The sequence below is a fragment of the Cicer arietinum genome, chromosome 6 (genome assembly GCF_000331145.2).
Source record: "Cicer arietinum cultivar CDC Frontier isolate Library 1 chromosome 6, Cicar.CDCFrontier_v2.0, whole genome shotgun sequence".
NCBI lineage: Eukaryota > Viridiplantae > Streptophyta > Magnoliopsida > Fabales > Fabaceae > Cicer > Cicer arietinum.
Window position 1 is genome coordinate 42,772,059 of NC_021165.2, and position 22,204 is coordinate 42,794,262.

The 22,204-nt window shown below is 34.3% G+C and overlaps 2 protein-coding genes across 12 annotated transcripts; one reads left to right on the forward strand and one right to left on the reverse strand.

The window, feature by feature from the left end:
- Positions 1-14,048: 14,048 nt before the first annotated feature.
- Positions 14,049-14,985, reverse strand: LOC140920741 (uncharacterized). Its single transcript, XM_073369566.1, has 3 exons — positions 14,646-14,985; positions 14,301-14,438; positions 14,049-14,194 (listed from the first exon to the last, which is right to left on the reverse strand). The coding sequence occupies exons 1-3, from the start codon at positions 14,983-14,985 to the stop codon at positions 14,049-14,051; spliced, it is 624 nt and encodes a 207-aa protein (XP_073225667.1).
- Positions 14,986-15,705: 720 nt separating this feature from the next.
- On the forward strand, positions 15,706-21,750 carry LOC101507269 (uncharacterized). 11 transcript variants are annotated; one of them, XM_027330639.2, is made up of 9 exons: positions 15,707-16,402; positions 16,619-16,689; positions 17,208-17,300; positions 18,961-19,107; positions 19,431-19,535; positions 19,627-19,737; positions 19,821-19,922; positions 20,065-20,134; positions 20,287-21,737. In XM_027330639.2, the coding sequence occupies exons 4-9, from the start codon at positions 18,970-18,972 to the stop codon at positions 20,463-20,465; spliced, it is 705 nt and encodes a 234-aa protein (XP_027186440.1). In that variant the 5' UTR covers positions 15,707-16,402; positions 16,619-16,689; positions 17,208-17,300; positions 18,961-18,969; the 3' UTR covers positions 20,466-21,737. The 11 variants fall into 11 exon arrangements, with proteins under 11 accessions (XP_027186444.1, XP_027186440.1, XP_027186443.1 ...); XM_027330642.2 differs by having other exon boundaries at positions 15,707-15,887; XM_073369785.1 differs by having other exon boundaries at positions 15,707-16,878.
- Positions 21,751-22,204: the final 454 nt, after the last annotated feature.

The following is a 22,204-nucleotide window of genomic DNA, read 5'->3' on the forward strand; positions in this document are numbered from 1 at the left end:
TATTATTATTATTACTATTATTACTATTATTATTATTACTATTATTATTATTATTATTATTACTATTATTATTATTATTATTATTATTTCTTTAGAAGAAAACATGACGTTGTTCTCTTTTTTAAACAATATTTGCTTTCGTTTGTATAACAATTGCTTTTGTTTCATGTAGATTATTGTCTCTGAGTTTCTACGCTATCATTTTACTGCATCAAAATGAATGAACTTTAAACATGTATCTACAAACCAAACTTAATCAAATAACAATATGTAAATATTTTTGAATCAAACAATTCTCTACCTATCCCGTATTCATATTATAAATCGATATATTAAAAAAAATTCAAAATAAGTAAGGGTTAATATTTGGTTTGATGAAATAGTACACCGTTTGGATTTTGATGAATTTGGCTTTCCAACAAAGAGCTTTAGTTCTTCCATCATGCTTATCTCAAATTCATTCTAAATTAACTTAGAAAACTCTTGGTAGAACTTGTCGTTCATAAAACCAAAAATGATATCATCAACATATATCTGGATCTACAAAATCTACATCTAACTTTGACTTTTTATGGTCAAGCTTTTATCATCAAACTTGACATCGATTGATACCTCACAAATCAACGTTTCTTTGTTGTATAATCTATAGACTTTAGACATTTCAAAGTATCCCAAAAAGTACACTTTTTTAGATCGTGAATCAAATTTATTAAGATTATCTTTGATATTCAAAATATAGCATATGCAACTAAATTGATGAAATGTTGGGTGTTTTATTCTTTTCCACAATTCATAAGGGTCTTATTAAGAATAGGTTTGATATAGATTCTATTATGAGTATATCACTTTGTTGGTATCTACGGCCTCGAAATAATCGGAATGTATTAGTTCTTTAAGAAATCAAATCAGAATTATACGCACAGCGGAATTTAAATTGTGGCATACAAGATTAGCAAGTTCTATTAGATTGATATGAGATTAACCAAGATGCATGCAAGTCAAATTATCAGATTAAACAATATTACTTATCATAGAATATGTTTAACATGCATCTAACATTAATCACATATACAGATATAGTAAGATAGAAAATCAAAGGAGTTAAGGGTTAGAGAAGATTGCACCAAGAATTTATACTGGTTCAGTTGTCAACTTGACAACCTACATCCAGTCTTGACAATCCAAACGGATTTCAGATTTTCTTCTCCAATAGAAAGAATCAATTACAAATTGTCCTATTGATCACCCTCTGATCCTTGTAGATACTCGTCAATCTAACACAGAATCACAGTGCGACTCTTTCTTGTTGAGCACTCTCACCCAAGAAAGTAGCCACCAGTTTCTAGCTGACTTTCTATCAACCCTTTGATCCTTGTAGACACTCAGCAGTCTAACACAAAATCACAGTGCGACTCTTTCTTGTTGAGAACTCTCACCCAATAAAGTAGCCACCAGTTTCTAGCTGGCTTTCTATCAACCCTTTGATCCTTGTAGACACTCAGCAGTCTAACACAAAATCAAAGTACGACTCTTTCTTGTTGAGACCTCGGACCCAAGAAAGTAGCCACCAGTTTCTAGCTGGATTTCTAGTGTTCGTTTCGTTTCAAAGTATTGTTACAGACAGATTAACAGAAGTACAAAAAGCAGTCTTCAATCTTGATCAGTGTTCTTCTCACGAATCTGGATATTCAAAGATTGTTCATGAGAAATTTTTCTTTTTCTCTCAAGATCACTTTTCAAGCTCTTTTATTGATTGTTGATAAATCTTTTGATCTTGATCTGAAAGAGCAATATCAGATTGTTAGCAAAGTGTATTATGATCTGTTATTGAAGTTATCTTCAGTTCTTAGAAAAATGAAAATTATGATCAAGGTTCTTCTTTAAAAAGATTGAAAGACAGTTTATATAGTTTCAGAAAAACAACTACTAAATCGATTCACCAATCGATTTATTAAAGTTATAAATCATGTCTAATCGATTTGCCAATCGATTATCGCGAGTCTTGTTTTTCTTTAATCTTGAAACTGCATAAGCTAATCGATTTACCAATCGATTCTTTTAACACACTTTTCAGAATAAATCGATTCACAAATATGCATAATCGATTTGGCCACATGCTGGGAGTTCACTGAGATATCAAAACATTGTTTCAATCGATTTCCCAATCGATTGTGTTTCAAAAAAAAAATTCTTTCAATCGATTCCCCAATCGTTTGTGTTTAAGTCAGTGACTCAGCTATTTTGATGTTAGTCGATGTGCCAGTCGATTTGGTATTTGTTTTCTGAAAAGTTCTTACCTAGTGTTTAGTTCAATCGATTTCCCAATCGATTGAAACCAAACTTAACTTGATTGAAATATCACACAATAGATTGTCCAATCGATTGTTTTAGTCGAGGCTTAAGTTCCTTTTGAAATTTTGTTTAGGCAATCGATTTTCTAGTGCCCTGTGACTTCCCAATCGATTTGCCAGTCGATTAGTTTCAATCAGTTTTCATTTTGTGATATGTACAATCGATTTGTCAATCGATTAACCTGTAAATCAGGTTGCCACTGACTTGTTCAATTTTCAATTCTAATTTAGTCAGTCGATTTCCCAATCGACGCTCCTTTTGTTGATTTCTTGTGTTCCAAGCAATATGTTCCAAGTGTGTAGGATTGGATTGTTGTTCCTGAAATCTTGCTCAATTCAAATGTTAGATTTATCATGTAGTGTATGAATTATTGTATGTTTGTTAATTATGTCAAAATTAGGATTCAAAGGACTAAAGTCCAACAATCTCCCCGTTTTTGGCATAATTGACAATTCATACAATTTTTAACTTGAGCATTTCAAAACAACATGCATAAGAGTACATAAGAGTACAGATATTAGAGCAAAAACAACAGATTGTAAAAACAATGCAACAAAAGCATATTATCACGTTATACAAAAGCATATTATCAAGTTATAATTTTTCTCCCCCTTTGTTAGTTAAGTCAAAAAGGCAGAAAACAATTCCTCCCCCTATGTTAAACAACATAAGCATTGGGGTTGAAATCATATGACATAGTATATCAGATCAAAGAAAATCTTAGCAATATATCATAGCAATTACTGAGCATAACAGTTTGATTAAGATAACTGAATTCAAATTAAACAACATGTGCAGTGTATCAGATCAAACAACAGATATGCAACAGAGTAGTATGACAAAATTAATATGATAACAATGAATAAACTTGCTCAAATATATATATATCATTAAGAAAACATACAAAACAAAACAACAAAACAGCAAAACACCAAGACATCACAAATAAAGAACTTAAACACCTAAACTCCTAAAGTGGGCTGGTCCTCACTATCATCTAGGGGAGAGGTAGAGACCGCTGTATTAACCTCAGCTGGTGTCTCCTCACCGTGAGTCTCAGACCGATCTAGGGGATCTGGTTGTGGTTCTTCAGTTGCTTGTCGACCAATATCCTCTATGTCTTCAAAAGATAGCTTGAGGCCTAGGTGCGCTTGAATTGCAGCAACATCCTGAACAACTGATTTCAAGGATGTTTGGATAGATGTCAAAGTTGCTTCCATCCTTGCATTAGACTCTAGCAGTTTGGCATTGTGTGCCATTTGTGCTGCCATAAATTCCATCAGTTTTGTAACATATGCAGGAGTCTCAGGTTGGTTCAACATTTGGCATTGGTCTAATCCAAACATTATCTACTTTCTTCAGTTTCATCTGATTCACAATCGCTTCGCCGAAGATAAGTGTAGTCTTTGCAGATTCTTCATTCAACAACGATACCTTGAAGTGCTTGAGAACCTTTGTAACCAACTGCGGATAAGGCAACATGATCTTACTGTGTGAAGCTTCTAACATGTGCCTTAGCACAATCCATGTCCAACTCATCTTAAGTTCCTTGGACAATCCCCATAATAATATAATATCAAGCTTCTGAACAACAGCATGATTTCCTGATCGAGGTACAAGCATTCTTGTTAATGTATACATGAGCATGCGTTGCTGTACCTTCATCTGACCAATTGGCAAAGAGATGGTTTCCACAAAACCATCAACCATGATGTCTTTCACTGCAGTGTGCCTGTCCAGCGATGCTTCCCAACCTTCGTCGGCTGCATCCGCATCAGAACTGCCGTCTATTGATTGTCCATGAAATGGCAATCCTGTCAACTCAGCAAAGTCTTCAAAAGACATTGATAATTTTTTACCTTTAACCTGAGTTTTGAACCCGTCATCAGTGAGCTTGAAATTTGCATAAAATTCTCGTATCAATCTCGGATAGCTGTCCAAAGTAGATGAAAGAAAACCTTCAAGACCATGAAATCTCAGATGATTCTGGAATGTGAAGCCTTCTGTATCAAAGAAACCAAAGTCTAGGGTTCTGCCTTCATGAATTTTCCGTTTAAGAAACTCTGCTGGAATGATAACTTCCACATCCTTCTCTTTAGGTGCTGGAGTTTTCTTAACTAGGGGTGAAGTAACCGGTTTCTTTTTCTTCTGAGCAATTTCTTTCATAGCATCAGCCAACAACTTCTCACTTGGTGGTTCCTTCCTTTTCTTGATCTTTTCTGGAATAGGAGCAGGAGCCTTGCCCTTGTCCTTTGCAAGAATTTTGTGTGTAGGAATCGGAATTCTTTTAGACACAGTAGGTGGCGGTGAGGGAGTTTCACTGGTTGAAGATGATGAAGGTGAAGGAGTATGGGCTTGTGTTTGTTTCACGCGGGCCATGGTTGCAAATAGAGGAGATGAGTGAAGATAGAGTTCAGATATAGTTGCAGATATCAGTTGCAGAGACAGAGGAAGAAGATGAAGCAGAGAAAGAAAATATAAATCTGGGTTGAAACAGTGAAGAAATCGATTTAGACCTGTTCGTTTTTATACTTTTACCCTTATCAATCGATTGCCCAATCGATTTGCTTACCGTTACACCGAATCCTTAATCGATTGTGTAATAATGATGTCCAACGGCTAGTAAAAAAGGTACGCAACGGTCATTTTCCTAATCGATTCCCAAATCGATTTGCCGTGTTACTTAATCGATGTCCAAATCGATTGTCCCAAAAGTCAAATACTGAACACTTAATCAATCGATGCTCGGGATTTTTACAAAATATTTTCCACAAAATCTGAAGTCTGGGCTAACCAAATCGATTCCCAAATCGATTCTTTAAACAAACAAAGAGCAAACTCGAAATCGATTACTCAATCGATTTAATCCCAAACAAAACTTCTGATTAACTGCCATTGACTCTTTTTCTCTGTCATCAACACAACTATGTTGACCAATCTTTCTTCATTTAATCTTCATTTAATGTTAAAGACAAGATTCTCATACTTGTCTCATTTCACGTGTCTTGAGCATCCACTTTCAAATATCAATCTTGCTTGGTGGATGTCAAGTACACCTGCAAAAACATAATTAATTTTTGGATCTAGGTACCCAATTCAGATTGGGTCCTGGGGGGTCAGTCTTAAACACAGATTCTTTTGCTATCCAAACTTGCTTCCATCCTTGATTGGCTAATTTTTTAAATTTGCAGTTAGACACAAAATGTCCCTTTCTACAACAGAAATGACATTTGCCATCAAAGGATGAATGGTGATTTGGCTTAGTAAAGATATCATACATATTCTTAGCAATAAAAGATTTTTGACCATGTTTGACATTTCTGGTTTGCATATAACCAATACCAGATCTGTTTTTATTTTTTCTTTTGACATGCATATTTGGTGTATATCCTAAACCAGATTTTTCATAAACATGTCTTTGATTGCTAAGTATGACATTTAGCTTATCTTTACTATTTGCAAAATTTAATAAATCAGATTTTAATGATGCAATAGTATCTTCAAGTTCAATGCACTTTGCAGATTTTTCTTGTGAATCCTTTTTCAGTTGTTCACATAAATTTTCAATTTCTTTGTGTTCAACATTCATTTGTTCAAGCATTTTCTTTGTGCTTAACAACTGTTTTATGGATTTCACATAATCATCATGCAATTCATTGAAAGCTTCTTGAAGCTCATCATATGTTGGATTAAATTGCGAACTAACCTCACTGTCAGATTCTGAATTAGTGTGAGCCATGAGACATAAATTCACTTTTTCTTCATCCGAAGAGGCAGAGGACTCATCGTTATCGTTGTCACTCCATGCAATATATGCTCTTTTGGCTTTGTGAGCTCTATTCTTGTTCTTCAGTTTGTAGCATTCCGACTTTGTGTGACCAATCTTACCACATTCGTAGCATGTAACTGTCTTGATGTCACTAGTCTTAGAGCTGGATGGTTTTCTGAATTTGTTATCTTTCTTCTTCAGAAACTTCTTAAATTTCTTGACAAGTGATTCGATTTCAGTCTCTTCTTTTTCACTGCTGGATCCATCTGAGTAGCTATCGGATTCAGGTTTAGATTGCTTGGTTTGTACTTTCAAGCATAATCCTTTCTTTTTCCTGCTTTCCATTTCGGATTCATCCAGTCGTTGTAATTCCATTTCATGTTCCCTCAATTTACCAAATAATGTTGCTGTCGTTATCTTTGCTAGATCCTTAGACTCAGCTATTGCGGTAATTTTGGGCTGCCATTCTCTGGTTAAACATCTCATGATCTTTCCAATCTGCTGTTCATTATCCACATCTTTTCCTAGTGCATGCAGGTTGTTGACTATGTGTGTGAATCTGGTTTGCAAATCGCTGATTGACTCTTCTTTCTTCATGCTAAATAATTCATATTCGTGCATGAGCGTATTCACACGAGCTCTCTTAACATCAGTAGTACCTTCGTGAGTTTCTTGGAGGATGTCCCACATCTCTTTTGCTGACTTGCAATTGGACACTCTAAAGAACTCTTCTGCACATAGGGCGGACGTGATGATGTTCTTAGCCTTTGCGTTGAAACCAACCTTCTTCTTGTCATCATCTGACCAGTCGGCTCTAGGCTTGATAATCATTGAGTCGTCAGTTCCTGCAATCTTGGGAATGTACGGACCGTTTTCAACAGCATCAAGGATATCTATGCCACTTGCTTCCAGGAATATGAGCATTCTTTGCTTCCAGTACATGTAGGCTGTACCGTTGAAAGCTGGTGGTCGAGCTAACGAAGCGCCTTCTCCCAGAACGTCAGTTGAGGCCATCTTCTTATAAGTTTTACCTCTCAAGAAGTTAGCTCTGATACCAATTGTTGGTATCTTGACCTCGAAATAACAGAAAATATATCAGTTTTCTTTACCAAATTAATCAGTATCAAGTGCACAGCGGAATTTAAATTTTGAGGCATGCAAAGTTAGCAATATAGAAAATTAAAGAGAGAGAGTTAGAGAAGAAGACACAGAGATTTATCCTGGTTCGGTTGTTCCACAACAACCTACGTCCAGTCCTGAAAATCCAATCGGATTTCAGATTTTCTTCTCCTTCAATAGAAAGAATCAATTACAGATTGTCCAGTTTCCTCCCTGAAACCTATCTATCTTAATGATCTCTTTCCTATTGATGACCCTCTGATCCTTGTAGATACTCGTCAATCTAACACAGAATCACAGTGCGACTCTTTCTTGTTGAGCACTCTCACCCAAGAAAGTAGCCACCAGTTTCTAGCTGGATTTCTAGCGTTCGTTTTGTTTCAAAGTATTGTTACAGACAGATTAACAGAAGTACAAAAAGCAGTCTTCAATCTTGATCAGTGTTCTTCTCACGAATCTGGATATTCAATGATTGTTCATGAGAACTCTGTCTTTTCTCTCAAGATCACTTTTCCAGCTCTCTCATTGATTAAGGATAATCTTTTTGATCTTGATCTGAAAGAGCAATATCAGATTGTTAACAAAGTGCATTGTGATCTGTTATTGAAGTTATCTTGAGTTCTCATAATTATGAAAGTTATGATCAAGGTTCTTAGAGAAAAAGATTGAAAGACAGTTTATATAGTTTCAGAAAAACAACTACTAAATCGATTCACCAATCGATTTATTAAAGTTATAAAACATGTGTAATCGATTTGCCAATCGATTATCGCGAGTCTTGTTTTTCTTTAATCTTGAAACTACATAAACTAATCGATTTACCAATCGATTCTTTTAACACACTTTTCAGAATAAATCGATTCACAAATATGCATAATCGATTTGGCCACAAACTGGGAGTTCACTGAGATATCAAAACATTGTTTCAATCGATTTCCCAATTGATTGTGTTTCAAAAAGTTCTTTCAATCGATTCTCCAATCGATTGTGTTTAAGTCAGTGACTCAGCTATTTTGATGTTAGTCGATGTGCCAGTCGATTTGGTATTTGTTTTCTGAAAAGTTCTTACCTAGTGTTTAGTTCAATCGATTTCCCAATCGATTGAAACCAAACTTAACTTGATTGAAATATCACACAATAGATTGTCCAATCGATTGTTTTAGTCAAGGCTTAAGTTCCTTTTGAAATTTTGTTTAGGCAATCGATTTGCCAATCGATTTCCTAGTGCCCTGTGACTTCCCAATCGATTTGCCAGTCGATTAGTTTCAATCAGTTTTCATTTTGTGATATGTACAATCGATTTGTCAATCGATTAACCTGTAAATCAGGTTGCCACTGACTTGTTCAATTTTCAATTCTAATTTAGTCAGTCGATTTCCCAATCGATTATACAATCACAAACATATACTTATCCTTACACCCTTGTTATCAAATCGATTTCCCAATCGATTTAACCAGTGAATAATCAACTTTTGTTGATTTCTTGTGTTCCAAGCAATATGTTCCAAGTGTGTAGGATTGGATTGTTGTTCCTGAAATCTTGCTCAATTCAAATGTTAGATTTATCATGTAGTGTATGAATTATTGTATGTTTGTTAATTATGTCAAAATTAGGATTCAAAGGACTAAAGTCCAACACACTTAATGTTCGTTGCTTCTGTCAAAAAGTGTTTGGCAACATTCATTTTGTGAATCATAGTATGTGTCATTTCTTGAAAAGATCTATTTTTTCTTTCTACAACACCATTTTGTTGAGGTGTTCTAGGAGAGGAAAAGTTATGTATAATTTAATTCTCTTCACATAAGTTTGCAAAAATATTATTTTCAAATTCATCTCCACGATTGCTACAAATTGTTGCAATACAATTTTTTTTTTTCATTTTGCACTTGATTACTGAAGGCAGTGGAATTTTTGTGTGACTCTTCCTTATGTTTAAGGAATTTTACCTATGTTCATCTAGAATAATCATCAACAATAACAAGTCCATACTTTTTACAACCGGTAGAGATAGTCTTTATAGGGCCAAATAAATCACGATATAAAATTTCAAGTGGTCTATAAGTGGAAACAACATTTTTTGGACTTATTACTTTACATTATTTTTGATTGAAGACAACATCATAACCATCATTGTTATATGTTGTTCTGATTTTCATTTTTCCATTTTTGATATCTTTTCAAAGCAAAAAATACAGAAAAATGACTAGTTTTCATTAATGAGAATATGGTAAATAAATAAAAGAATTTCAAATTTTCATAAAAAAAAAATAAAGGAAACTGATGCGGTGTAGGCCTAGTGCTTGCACCAACACCTCTTCTACATGGATCATGTTACACACCATCATCTTTCATATATAACTTTTCTAATAGAAATTATTATTTTTTGTATAATATTTAATCTTTTATTAATTAAATCTATTATAATATCGATCTGATTCATATACATTGTCAATGTTAAAAGTTTATTCTCTATTAGTTAATCACGATTGTTAGATTGATAACGTTTTTTTTTTTTTTTTTACTATAACCAACTCTAAAATCATTATGACGAATGATTGTAATGTAATATCAAAGTAAAACTTTTTATATCAAGAGTACGATAATTAAATTATTATAATATTTTATTTTATTTTTTAATTATTACTCTATATTATATATAAGTAGAAGTATTTATATCTAAACTGATTTAAAATAAAGTTGCATATTGATCTAAAGAATGAAAATTGCACAAAACCAAATATTATTGAATGTTATTTTGTGAAAATTGCACATATCAAATTTTATTTTCAAAACCAAACTGAACTGAATTAAACCACATACACAAATTTTTAAAACATTTATTTTTTATTCGTATGATATACATTGATTTTTTTATATTATTTGTTGGTTTTTAATTTTTTTCCTAATAATACTTATTAGTTTAATTTAATCTATCTTTTTTCTATTTCATATATATATATATTTAAAATATAATCAATCATAATTTATCTAGAATGTTAAATTTTAGTATATTATATATTTTTTATAATTGTAATTTGGATAGCAAAAAAAACTATTCCAAATTAAACAATTTGTAATTAGATTGAATCATATTTTATAAAAAATTGTCTTGATAATTACGATTTTTTATTATCATATTATAGATACGAAGTATTCATTTGTGCTTAACGTTCACTAATCTAACCACTCGTTTAAGGTGTCTGAGTCCTTTACGGGTTAAACAACCAAATATTAATAAAATTAATATTGGACACATATATGTATATAAAAGAATATATTATGATATTATTTGTCACAAAATTGACATATTATTTTTGTTTATTTTTAAAAATAAAAATTTAAATTAAAGAGGACACATTTTTATATAAAATTAAAAATAATCACATCATAGTTAGCATCACACGTCAGTAAAAAAAAGTTTGAAGTTATTGAAATTAACGACGCAATAAATTATCTATATTCGTGTTTTATCTAAAATAAAAAAAAATATGTAAATTTAATTACATATAATAAGTTATTGACTCTTTAATTAAAATTTTGTTTAAGGAATACTTAGGAAAAAAAATTATATTTCATTTACAATTACACCTTTTCTTCTCAAAAGCAGTTCTTTAAAATTGATTTACAAAATAATTTTTAAAAACTAAAAATCAAAACTAAATCAAAGTTTCTTGTTTCTATTCCGCCTACCCTTTCATCCAAAATCTCCAAAACCTTCCCTACTTTGCCATCACCCAAGACCACCGACCTTCCACCTTCCGACAACGTTTTCCAGCAACCAACTGTTGGAACAGGTTGTATATTTGAGAGGAATTGAAATTGAGAAGAAAAGAGAGAGGAAACTGAAAGTCAGGAAAACGAAGATCAATCTTCGTTTTCTGGAGAATGATCTAGTTCTGCATTAGATTGATCTTGGCTTGTTAAGGCTTTTATAGAGGCAGCTTTAGCTGATTTGGTTACAACAAATTTAACCAACTTCTAACCATAATCTAACTAACTTCTAATCATATTCTAACTAACTAATTACAAATCAATTTGAATTACATTTAACATGCTCCCTATTTCAAAAAGTGATTCAATTTGATGTTAATCCAAGTTTGATTCTCATCGCTTGGAACTTCACCCTCTTCAAGTTTTTTTGTTAAAATGTCAACCTTTTGATCTTTTGTATTGCAGTGTTCCAGCCTTATCATGCCCTTCATTACTTGATCCCTTAGGAAATGAAATCTTGTTTCTATGTGCTTGCTCCTTCCATGGACACTTGGATGTCTTGCTAGGTCTATGGCTGATTTATTGTCTATTTTCATATTCACTGCATTATTACTTCTCAGTCCCAATTCTGTCATTAATTCTGCCAGCCACACAGCTTGGCATGCTACCATGGATGCAGCCACATATTCAGATTCACAAGTAGACAATGCTACTATGCTTTGCTTCTTTGAACACCGTGAGATTGGTGAGTTATTGATTGTAAATACATAGTCTGTGGTACTCTTTCTATCATCCATATCTCCACACCAATTAGCATAAGTGAAACCAATAAGTTCAGCTTCCTCTTCATTCAATTTTGTGGAATATAACAACCCAAGTTGAATGGTCTCCTTTATATATCTCAAGATCCTTTTTGCTGCCATGTAGTGTGATGTCATGGGATTCTCCACGTACCTACTAATCAACCCAACACTATATGAGATATCTGACCTAGTGTTGCACAAGTACCTCAAGGATCCTACAATCTGCTTGAAGGTTGTAAAATCAATCAACTCATCATTGCCCTCCAAATCATTGCCCTCTTTGAACAGCACCAGCCCTGACTCTGATGGGGTGTTGCTTCCATTGCATTCTTGCATTTTAAACCTTTTTAATACATCACTTGCATACTTTCTTTGATGCATAAAAATTCCATTTTTCTTGGTTTCAAACTCAATACCAAGGAAATATGCTTGAATGCCCAAATCAGTCATCTCAAATTCCTTCTCCATTCTGAATTTGAACTCACTGATTTTCACTTCGTCATTGTCAGTTAGCAATAAATCATCAACATAAAGGCATATCAGCAGTGCAGGTGTTGCTGCTCCCTTCTTGACATAAACTCCAAGCTCATTCGCACATTTTTCAAATTGCTGCTCTATGAGGAATCTGTCAATCCTCTTGTTCCAAGCTCTAGGAGCTTGCTTCAGGCCGTATAAGGCTTTCTTCAATTTGTAAACATGATCTTTTTTGCATGTTTTCACATATCCAAGGGGCTGCTTCACATACCATTCTTACTGTTTCAATTCTAGCTATTGGAGTAAATACCTCATCATAGTCCAGCCCATGTTTTTGCAAAAATCCCTTTGCTACAAATCTGGCCTTGTATCTAGCAATCTGCCCATCAGGTTTCCATTTCAGTTTATAGACCAATTTCACATCAATTGGTTTCTTGTTCATTGGCAGATTCATCAGCTCCCATGTCTCGTTCTTCTCTATGGCTTTGAGCTCCTCATCCATTGTTGTTCTCCATCTAGGATCACTCAAGGCTTCTTCATCACTTATTGGTTCTGATTCAGCCAACAAAGCAAAATGCGTTAATTCTCCATCTGCATTGATGGCTGAGTCAGATGACACTTCGTATGGTTGCAATCTGACTGAAGGTTGCCTAGCTCTTTCAGATCTTCTCATAGGCTCAAAAGCTTGTTGACTTGCTATTCCTACAGGCTGGTCTTCATCAAGTCCCACTGTTTCTATACTACTGGCCTGATTGATGGAACAAACTACTTCGTATGGTTGCAATCCGACTGAAGGTTGCCTAGCTCTTTCAGATCTTCTCATAGGCTCAAAATCTTGTTGACTTGCTATTCCTACAGGCTGGTCTTCATCAAGTCCCACTGTTTCTGTACTACTGGCCTGATTGATGCAACAAATTGGTATGTCTGGACTGGTTGGGCTACTTGAGCTGGCTTCAATCATTTTCCAGTCCCATCCTTTTGATTAATCCATTAGTATGTCCCTGCTTATTACCAACTTGTTCTTGTCTGAATCATACAACCTGTAAGCTCCAGTGGCATCATATCCAATCAATACCATTTGTTCTGCTCTATCATCAAGTTTTTTTTCTGTTTCGAACTGGCACATGCCTGAAACATAGAGAGCCAAACACCCTTAGATGATTCACAGTTGGCTTTCTTCCAGTCCAAGCTTATTTAGGTGTCCTTGTGCCCAATCTCTTGGTTGGACACCTATTCAAAATATACACTGCAGTTGACAATGCTTCCCCCCAGAATTTATGAGGCACTTTCTTCCCTTTTAACATACTCATAACCATGTTCACTATAGTTCTGTTTCTCCTTTCAGCCGTGCCATTATGGTGGGGAGTGTATGGTGCAATTACTTCATGCAATATCCCTTCTTTTTCACAAAAAACATGGAATTCATGAGAATTATATTCTCCTCCTCCATATGTTCTGATGATTTTCATAGTAAAGCCACTTTGTTTTTCAACCATTATCTTGAATTTTTTTTAAGTATTTCAAGCACTTAATTCATTCTCTTGATTAGATATACCCAGATTTTCCTTGTAAAATCATCAATGAACGATACAAAGTAATGATTACCTCCTATTGATACTTCTTCAAAAGGACCACAAACATTAGAGTAGATTATCTCCATCATTCTTGAAGATCGAGTTGGTACTTCAGCCTTGAATGAGTTTCCGTGTTGCTTTGCCTGACAACATTCTTTACACAACTCCTTTGGCATTTTAATTTTTTGAATTCCTTGCACCATTTTCTTGTTATGCAGCATTTGAAGGCTTTTGAAATTTAAATGTCAAAACCTCTGATGCCACAACCAATCTTCATTCATGACTTCAGCTGATAGGCACTTACTCTGGATATCAATCTTGAAGGTTCTATTTTTAGATAGTGGTGCCTTCAAGATCAATCTTCTTGAATCATCAAACAATCTCATTTCACCTGCTCCATCTTCATAGAATACCTCTTTTCAAGCAGTTGTCCAAGGCTTAACAGATTGTTCTTCATGTTTGGACATACAACACATCACATATGAATGATTGTTTACCATCTCTCCTTTGAATCAACACTTTTCCTATTCCTTCTGCTGTTACAGAACTGTTATCTGCAAATCTGATCTCCTTTTTCACCTTATCATCAATGCTTACAAACCACTCTTTGTGGCTAGTCATGTGATTTGAACAACCTGTGTCAAGGTACCACTACTCTAGACAGTCATCATCTGATTTTGTTGTAGCCATCAACAACACCTCATATGAGTTTGAATCCTCAGCTGCCATTTGTGCTTCGTCATCTTCTCTTTAAACCTTCTTGGATCTACATTCATTTGCAAAATGCCTCCATTTTTTATAATTGTAGCATTGAATTCCTTTCTTGTTGAATTTTTTCTTACCACTTTGGTTGGTCTTCTTGCTAACTTGGGCCTGTAGGGCATGTACTTGAGATGTTGAGGTTGCTATACACTTTTCTCTTACTCGCACTTCATGAGCTTCAAGAGAGCCTTGTAAATCCTCCATCTTCATCTTATCAAGATCCTTTGATTCTTCAATTGCCACCACTATGTGATCGTACCTTTGTGTTAATGTTCTAAGGATCCTTTCAACAATCACCACTTCAGTTAATGATTCACCATTTGTTCTCATCTGATTAACAACAACCTGCACACGATTGAAGTAATCTGCAACAGCTTCATCTTCTTCCATCTGCAATAATTCGTATTGCCTTCTTACCATTTGGAGCTTCACTTTCTTGGTTTTTTCATCACCCGTGTAATACTTCACCAAGATATCCCATGCCTCTTTTGATGTAGATACCTTTGAGATCCTTTCAAAATTGTTTGAATCCACACTTTGCTAGATGTAAAACAATGCCTTGCAATCTCTTTTCTTGCAATCTTTGAAAGTTGCTTGCTATCTTTCTGTTGGATTCGCACCAAGTTGTTCATAGCCATCTTGAATAATCTCAAACACTTCTTGAGCTCCTAGCAACGATCTCATTGATGCAGACCACCTCTCCCAGTTCTTCCCATCCAGAATTGGCAAATTCGATGAAATCCTCTTTCGTTTATGTCTTCTTTCACTCACACTTTGTGTTTCCCAATTTTGATTTCCCCTCACACTTGCACTCATGTTTCGCAAGGTTTAGAACCCAAGCTCTTGATGCCAATTGTTGGAACATGTTGTATATTTGAAAGGAATTGAAATTGAGAAGAAAAGAGAGAGAAAACTGAAAGTCAGGAAAACGAAGATCTGTAGAATGATCCAGTTCTGCATTAGATTGATCTTTGCCTGTTAAGGCTTTTATAGAGGCAACTTTAGTGGTTACAGCAAATTTAACCAACTTCTAACCATACTCTAACTAACTTCTAACCATATTCTAACTAACTAATTACAAATCAATTTGAATTACATTTAACACCAGCCACCGTCCTTTCATCTTTCTTAATGTTTAGTTTTGGTTCGTCTCTATTCATCCTTATTTTGTGAAAGAGGAGAAGGGATTTTTTTCAAAAATTGTGACTTGATTTTTTTCTCTTATTTGAGATTGTTTTTCATGTGGTTTTTGCACGGTAGCCTTGAAATCGTGTTGCAAATGATTTTTCAAAGAATCTTGATTATTCTAAACCCACAAAGAGGTTGGTTTAGCATCGTGAAAAAGAAACCATTTTTGTTCTTCCTCTGTTTCGTTCTTGCTCTGTCGCCATTGTACTTGCTCTGTCGTTTTCGTTCTTTTTTGGCTCCGCATCATTTTGTTCCGTTCTTGCTCTGTACAACATCGTTATGTTCTGGCTCTATTGTTTTCATTCTTTTTTTGACTCTGTTTTGTCCGCTTTGTTCTCTATTTTGTTGATTACAATTACTGTTAGAACTTAATTTTGATATTAGATTTTGGTTACTAAGTATGACTACCCCTTTAAATTTATGTATTTTGCTATTTTTTTTAGTATTTTTGTATATTGTTTGTATTTTATGTTAGTTTATATACTATTTTTTTGGCCTTCTCAGTAGCTGTCATCCAGCTATCCCATTTTTAGGGTTTGGTGCTCCGCGCTGCTATCTGAGACTGATAACATGAAGTGCGAGGAAAATTTGATTATGGATATTGAGGATCACATAAACATTAGTATTTAAGAGTTGATTAACGATTAAGGTTTAACGTTGTTCTTCGTTTTTTTCTCTCCTTTCCGTTAATATCTGAATAGAGTTTGAGTTTAGAATTAAGTTAATTTTGTTCTTTTCAACTTCATCTGAACTGGTGCTACTGAAGTGTTAGTGGACTGGTTATTGTGATGAATGATTCTGATTGTAAAATGTCTCAGTGGCATTGTATTGATTCTGATTTTGCTCGTTTGATGCTCTTTCTCAGTGTTTAATTTTTGGACTGAGTTTGATGAGGTAAATGCAAAATAAGCGTAACCAAGGATATATTGAATTTCGGTAAGAACAATAAATTACTGACTTGGCAGTGATAGGTGTGGCTTTATGATGACATTATAGGGTACTTGAGAAGGGTATTTTAAAGTGTATTATTAGATTAAGAGGTGATTGAAAAATATTTGACTTACTTTTGATTGGAGGCATGGAAATTTTAAGGAAAACTACGAGAAAATGAGAAGTGAGTCATGGGTAGAAGTTTTCTATTTTGAGGAAAATTAACAAGTGAGTCATGGGTAAAAGTTTTCTATTTTGAGGAAAATTCACTGATTAAGTGGTTTATTTAGTCGATGAATGAGTCAGTCATGAACATAACGTCTCTATTAACATGTAGAACTAATGAAGGGGTTAATTTTTTGTAAACTGTGCATTTTTTACCTATACATTTTCAACATTTTGTGATTTCTTCCCTTTTTAGGTTTTTATTTTGGGGGAAGAAAGTTTGGTCCGTATGTGTGGAGTTTGTTAGTTTTTTTTTTTGTTTTTATTTTCTTTCACTAACCTGCTTGTTATTGATTTAGTGGAACTATGAAAATATTGATATTGTGACCGTGAAGATAATTTTCCAGCAATGTTTGAAGGACTGGTTCACCAGCAGCTGAAGATTAGACTTGGTATGTGACATGCAAGTACTGTTACTGTAGTAGTTATCATGCCAAGTGTTGTAATACCTACTTTTTGGGAGCATATATGTACGTCTTTGGTTTTCTTATTTTGTGAAACAGTCACATATTTTTTACGGTGTCCCATAAGAGCTTCTCAAAGGAATCCGCGCCTCCCCTCTCCCCATATTACTTCCCCCTATTCGATTACAAACCCATAGAAATTGAACTGAAAGAGAGGTAGAAAGAATAAAAAGAAGTGATTACATACTCCTATTAGGTAAAGTTCTGATTCCATCTTTGAATGGTGTATTCCAATGGGGCAGTGCTATTGCTTAATTGGTCTTGTTGCTATCACAATAACTTGCACACTGGTCCCATCCTCCACTATTGTCATTCCCTGGTTTTGCTTCAAACAACCTAAAGCGATCCTGAATTCATGTACTTCATCTAGTTTTATCTTGATCTCAGACCATTCAAACTCAAGCCTGATGGTGTCCTTCAATATTTGGCCTTCTTGCTCCCAAAATTCCATTTTCCACTCTCATCCTTTATCATGTTTCTCCATCCCTTTATCCATTGTATTTGTGGCTTGTCCAATGTCTTCGACACTCTATTTGACCATAGAGTTTCTGCGTCCACCTTTTCTCCATCACAATTCTCTACATCTTCATGAATCGGTGTAGCATATTCTTGTTTTCATAAATGTTAGAAAATTGTGGAAAAGGCTGTAATCCATGACCACTGGTTTTCTTTTTTAATTTTAAGACACCGCTGCCTTCTTCATTTATCTGCCAACAAGATATCTGACAGGTTGGACCAACTTGTTAAGGGCCTGAAGAAATTGAAATGAAAGAAAGATAGTTATAGTCGAAAGAAAGATAGTTATAGTCGAAAGGTAGAAGTATGTTTTTGAAAATGTAAAGAATAATAGAGATAATCAAAGGAATAGAAGTGTGTTACTGAAAATGGAGAATAAAATTCTCGCCTTAGGTTTCCTGTTCACAAAGGAGAGACACATACAAATAGAACTATCAAATGTACAGAATAGATTATTATCTGACTACTATTCTCCCTGCATCCTAATATATTCTTTTAGAAGTTAATTTGAGTTGACACTCATTTTGGTCCTCCAGTGATGCAATGTTTATCAATTCCCCATGTCATATTAATGTACTAAATTGTTCCTTTGATGTAAAAAGTCTGTATTGACAGACCGTTTTGATGTATTTAACAATTTATTGTTAGAGTTAGTGTTGCCAAATAGCTGCTATGCAGAATTTGAATTGATCGCTATTGCTTTGCGATACACTGTGTAGTACAAAGTGTTGTCAAATAGCCGCTATTGCAGTTACATCTAAACATGAAAAATTACATCCCAGTTATTTTTATTTCTGACCCACTAAAATACACAACTATTGGATTAAAAACTGATGAATACAGCAGAAATTTCAGCAAATTAGCAGAGCAGGTGTCTGGCACCATTTTAAGTATCCTGCGTAGGGTCTGTGTTCAGTTTTTAATTCAGTCAGTGCAGTGAAAGGGTTCCATTCTATACACCCATTTAATTAACAGTTTTGAAAGCTTTAAAAATTTCTGAGACATATGATTGCACAGCCAACTCACTTATAAAGTGATTTGTTTTTTAATAACTGACTATATATAACTACAGAGAGGTCTTATGGCACTTGCTGATGTTGAGGGAGCACATTTTTATCTGAAGGATTTAACCATTGCGCATCACATGGCCAGTTGGGAATCCATTCAAGAGATTCTAATTAGGCATTACAACCGCCAACTACTTCATGAAACTTACAAGGTAATAACTTAATTTGCATCCCAAACTCTTTCTATGTTTCCATGTTATTCATATTTGAAATTTTAATTATGCATCAATGCCGTTGAAGTTGTGGGATTTTAGAGAAAAAGACGAGATAAAATAATAAGACCTTCAATATTATTGATAATAGTTTTATGCTAACTTGATTACAAAAGACTCAATACTAATCTCTATTTACAGAACTACATAGACTCAATCTTAAATCAAGAATAATCTCTATTCTAAGATATCTCTATAATTATAAATTGATCCTAAGAAATAACTCAAAATACTCTAATGTACTTTTTTATCTAAATCTGTAGTTATTTGGTTCAGCTGGTGTTATTGGTAATCCCTTGGGTTTTGCAAGGAGCATGGGGCACAGCATTAGATATTTCTTATCAGTTCCTGCAAACAACATAATGCAGGTAAAAAGCCTAGCAATGGTGGCCCTTTTTTCAATTATATTTGCTCTTTAGGTGGAACAAATTAGTTAAGCATTATTGATTTAATTTGCAGAGCCCTACTGGACTTATTATGGGCATGGCTGAAGGGACCAATAGTCTTTTAAGTAACACACTGTATGCTATCAGTGATGCAGCTTCTCAATTCAGTAAAGTTGCTCGCAAGGTGTTTCTTGCTTTGATGTAACTGTAGTTTCATTTATAAGATTTACTTTTTTTTAATCCTTGCTAGCCTTTTCTTTTTTACAGGGTATCGTTGCATTTACATATGACCATATAGCTTCAAGGATGGAAAAACAACAGGCAACTGTTGCTTCTGATAGTAAAGGCGTAATTAATGAAGTCTTGGAGGTATGTAATTGATTTCATGTGATACCTGTCCAAAAATGTGTTTTCACTACGGTGCACCTCACGATACCTGCATTTTTTTCCAGCATCATGTGAATGGTTCATATGTATATTGAGTTGTTAAACTCGCCTATTTTGTTTACAGGGACTCACTGGTCTTCTTCAGTCTCCTATAAGAGGAGCTGAGAGGCATGGTCTACCAGGTGTCTTGTCCGGTGAATCAACATGAATGAATTGTTTTGATCTCTTTCTTTCTTATAATTTTTAGGGGAATTTAAAAATTACCAGCGATAATTGTTGTCGAAGATGGATTTAGTTTTTGCTTGTTTACTGATTGTGCTTTCTTTTTCATATTTCTTTAATGTAGGAGTTGCTTTAGGGATTACAGGTCTTGTGGCAAAACCTGCAGCTAGTATACTAGAAGTTACTGGCAAAACGGCTCAAAGTATTAGAAACCGTAGCAAACCCAATCAATTAAGATCTTACCGCTTTAGGGTACGGCTTCCCAGGCCACTTTGTAATGAACTTCCTTTGAGATCTTATTGATGATGGCTTAAAGTTCAAAGATGAAAAGTTAGCGGCTTGCAAAGGCCTTAAAGAAGCCGGCAAGTTTGTTGTCTTAACAGAAAGATATATAATGATTCTTTTCAGTCCAAGTTTGATAAACTTGGGCAAGCCTGAATTTTGCGGCATCTCAGCTGATTTGGAGTGGATAATTGAATGGGAGATTGGATTGGAGAGTATAATACACGCTCATTGTGATCAAGGTGTTGTTCACATTGTTAGTAGTAGACCAGATTCCTCGTTTATGCATAATCAGCATTCTCCAAAAAGAGGCGGTAGCAGCCGAACCAAAGCAGTGCATTGGAACCATTATCCAACTCATCTTCCCATTCCTCAAACAGACTTAGAACTGGCTGTGGCGAAAAACCAGAGATAATTAGCGATAACTATCTCAATAATGCGGAATAATATTTCCCTCACCTGTGCAGATAAATGGTCAAACAGAAAATACAAATTTCACATAGCAAAAATAATTGGCAGAAAATTAAATATGAGACACGCAATTTTTAACGTGAAAAACTTCCCTCAAATTGAGAGAATAAAAAACACGGGACCTAGTCGAGTAAAACTTCCACTATAATAGTTAATGGGTACAGTCTTCCTAATAACAATAGAGAACATCAATCAACAATAACAACCTTCCACTAAAGTGGGTATGTCAAAGTAACTCTCAGAGAAGATAAAACTATTCAAACCGTTACCACCACCAGAACCAAACCCTTATTTTTCTTCTCTGACAGCTGTTCTCTTTCGTTCTTTTAATTCTTAGTATTTCTAAATCCCTTTTATTTTCTTCACGTGGGCCTAGCCCAATAATACTTTTTTTTTCTTTCTTTTTTTTTTTCAATAATAATAATACTAATACTAATAAAACAAGTGGGTTCCACTTAGGGAGTGAATCCACTCAACAAATCTCCCCCTCACGACTCAAGTGGGAAGGTACTACTCAACCATGTCAGCTTTCTTTCTACAGCATATCATCTTTGACACAGGTGTAAGACCCTTAATTTTTAAATCCTAAATTATACAATTTTAGGGTATTTTGTGGGGAATTTCTTAGACTTTTAGCCCAGTTTTGGTATTTAGTGAGTTAAATGCCAAAAATATATTTTTGGAAATTGGATTAAAATTATTTGTCGGAGAATAATTTATTTATGTTACAAAGAATTTAATACCAGACAGTTTTGTTAAAAATATCACTCGTTGATGAAAATTATCTATCAATTGAGTTGCGACGAGAGTAGATATTTTTATAAAAATGATCTGAGATATTGGTTGGTTTGATTTTAATTATAATATATATATATATATATATATATATATATATATATATATATATATATATTATTAATATAAAGTAACATATGTATATATATGTTAGAATGGAGGAAAAGAAATGAAAAAAACATAAACAGAGGAAGAAAAAACACGTTTCTCTCCATGCTCGCGAACCCTTCTTCTTTCTTCCTTCTCCCTTCTTTTCTTTTCGTTTCTTTCTTTTGCTTCAAGAAAAGGAACCCAAGGCTTGGTGGGTGAGAAGACAAGGATTTCTCAGCTTTATTCTTCCTCTTTGATTCGAAAACGAAGAAAAACGGTGTTAAGGGTTTTCAAACCGTCAAACATAAACCCCCACTTTTCTTCTAGATCTAAGCTTCCTTTCGCGAAGAGATAGAAGGGAAAGTTGTTCACCTCCATGCTACGGTGCTAGTGAACTAACTTTG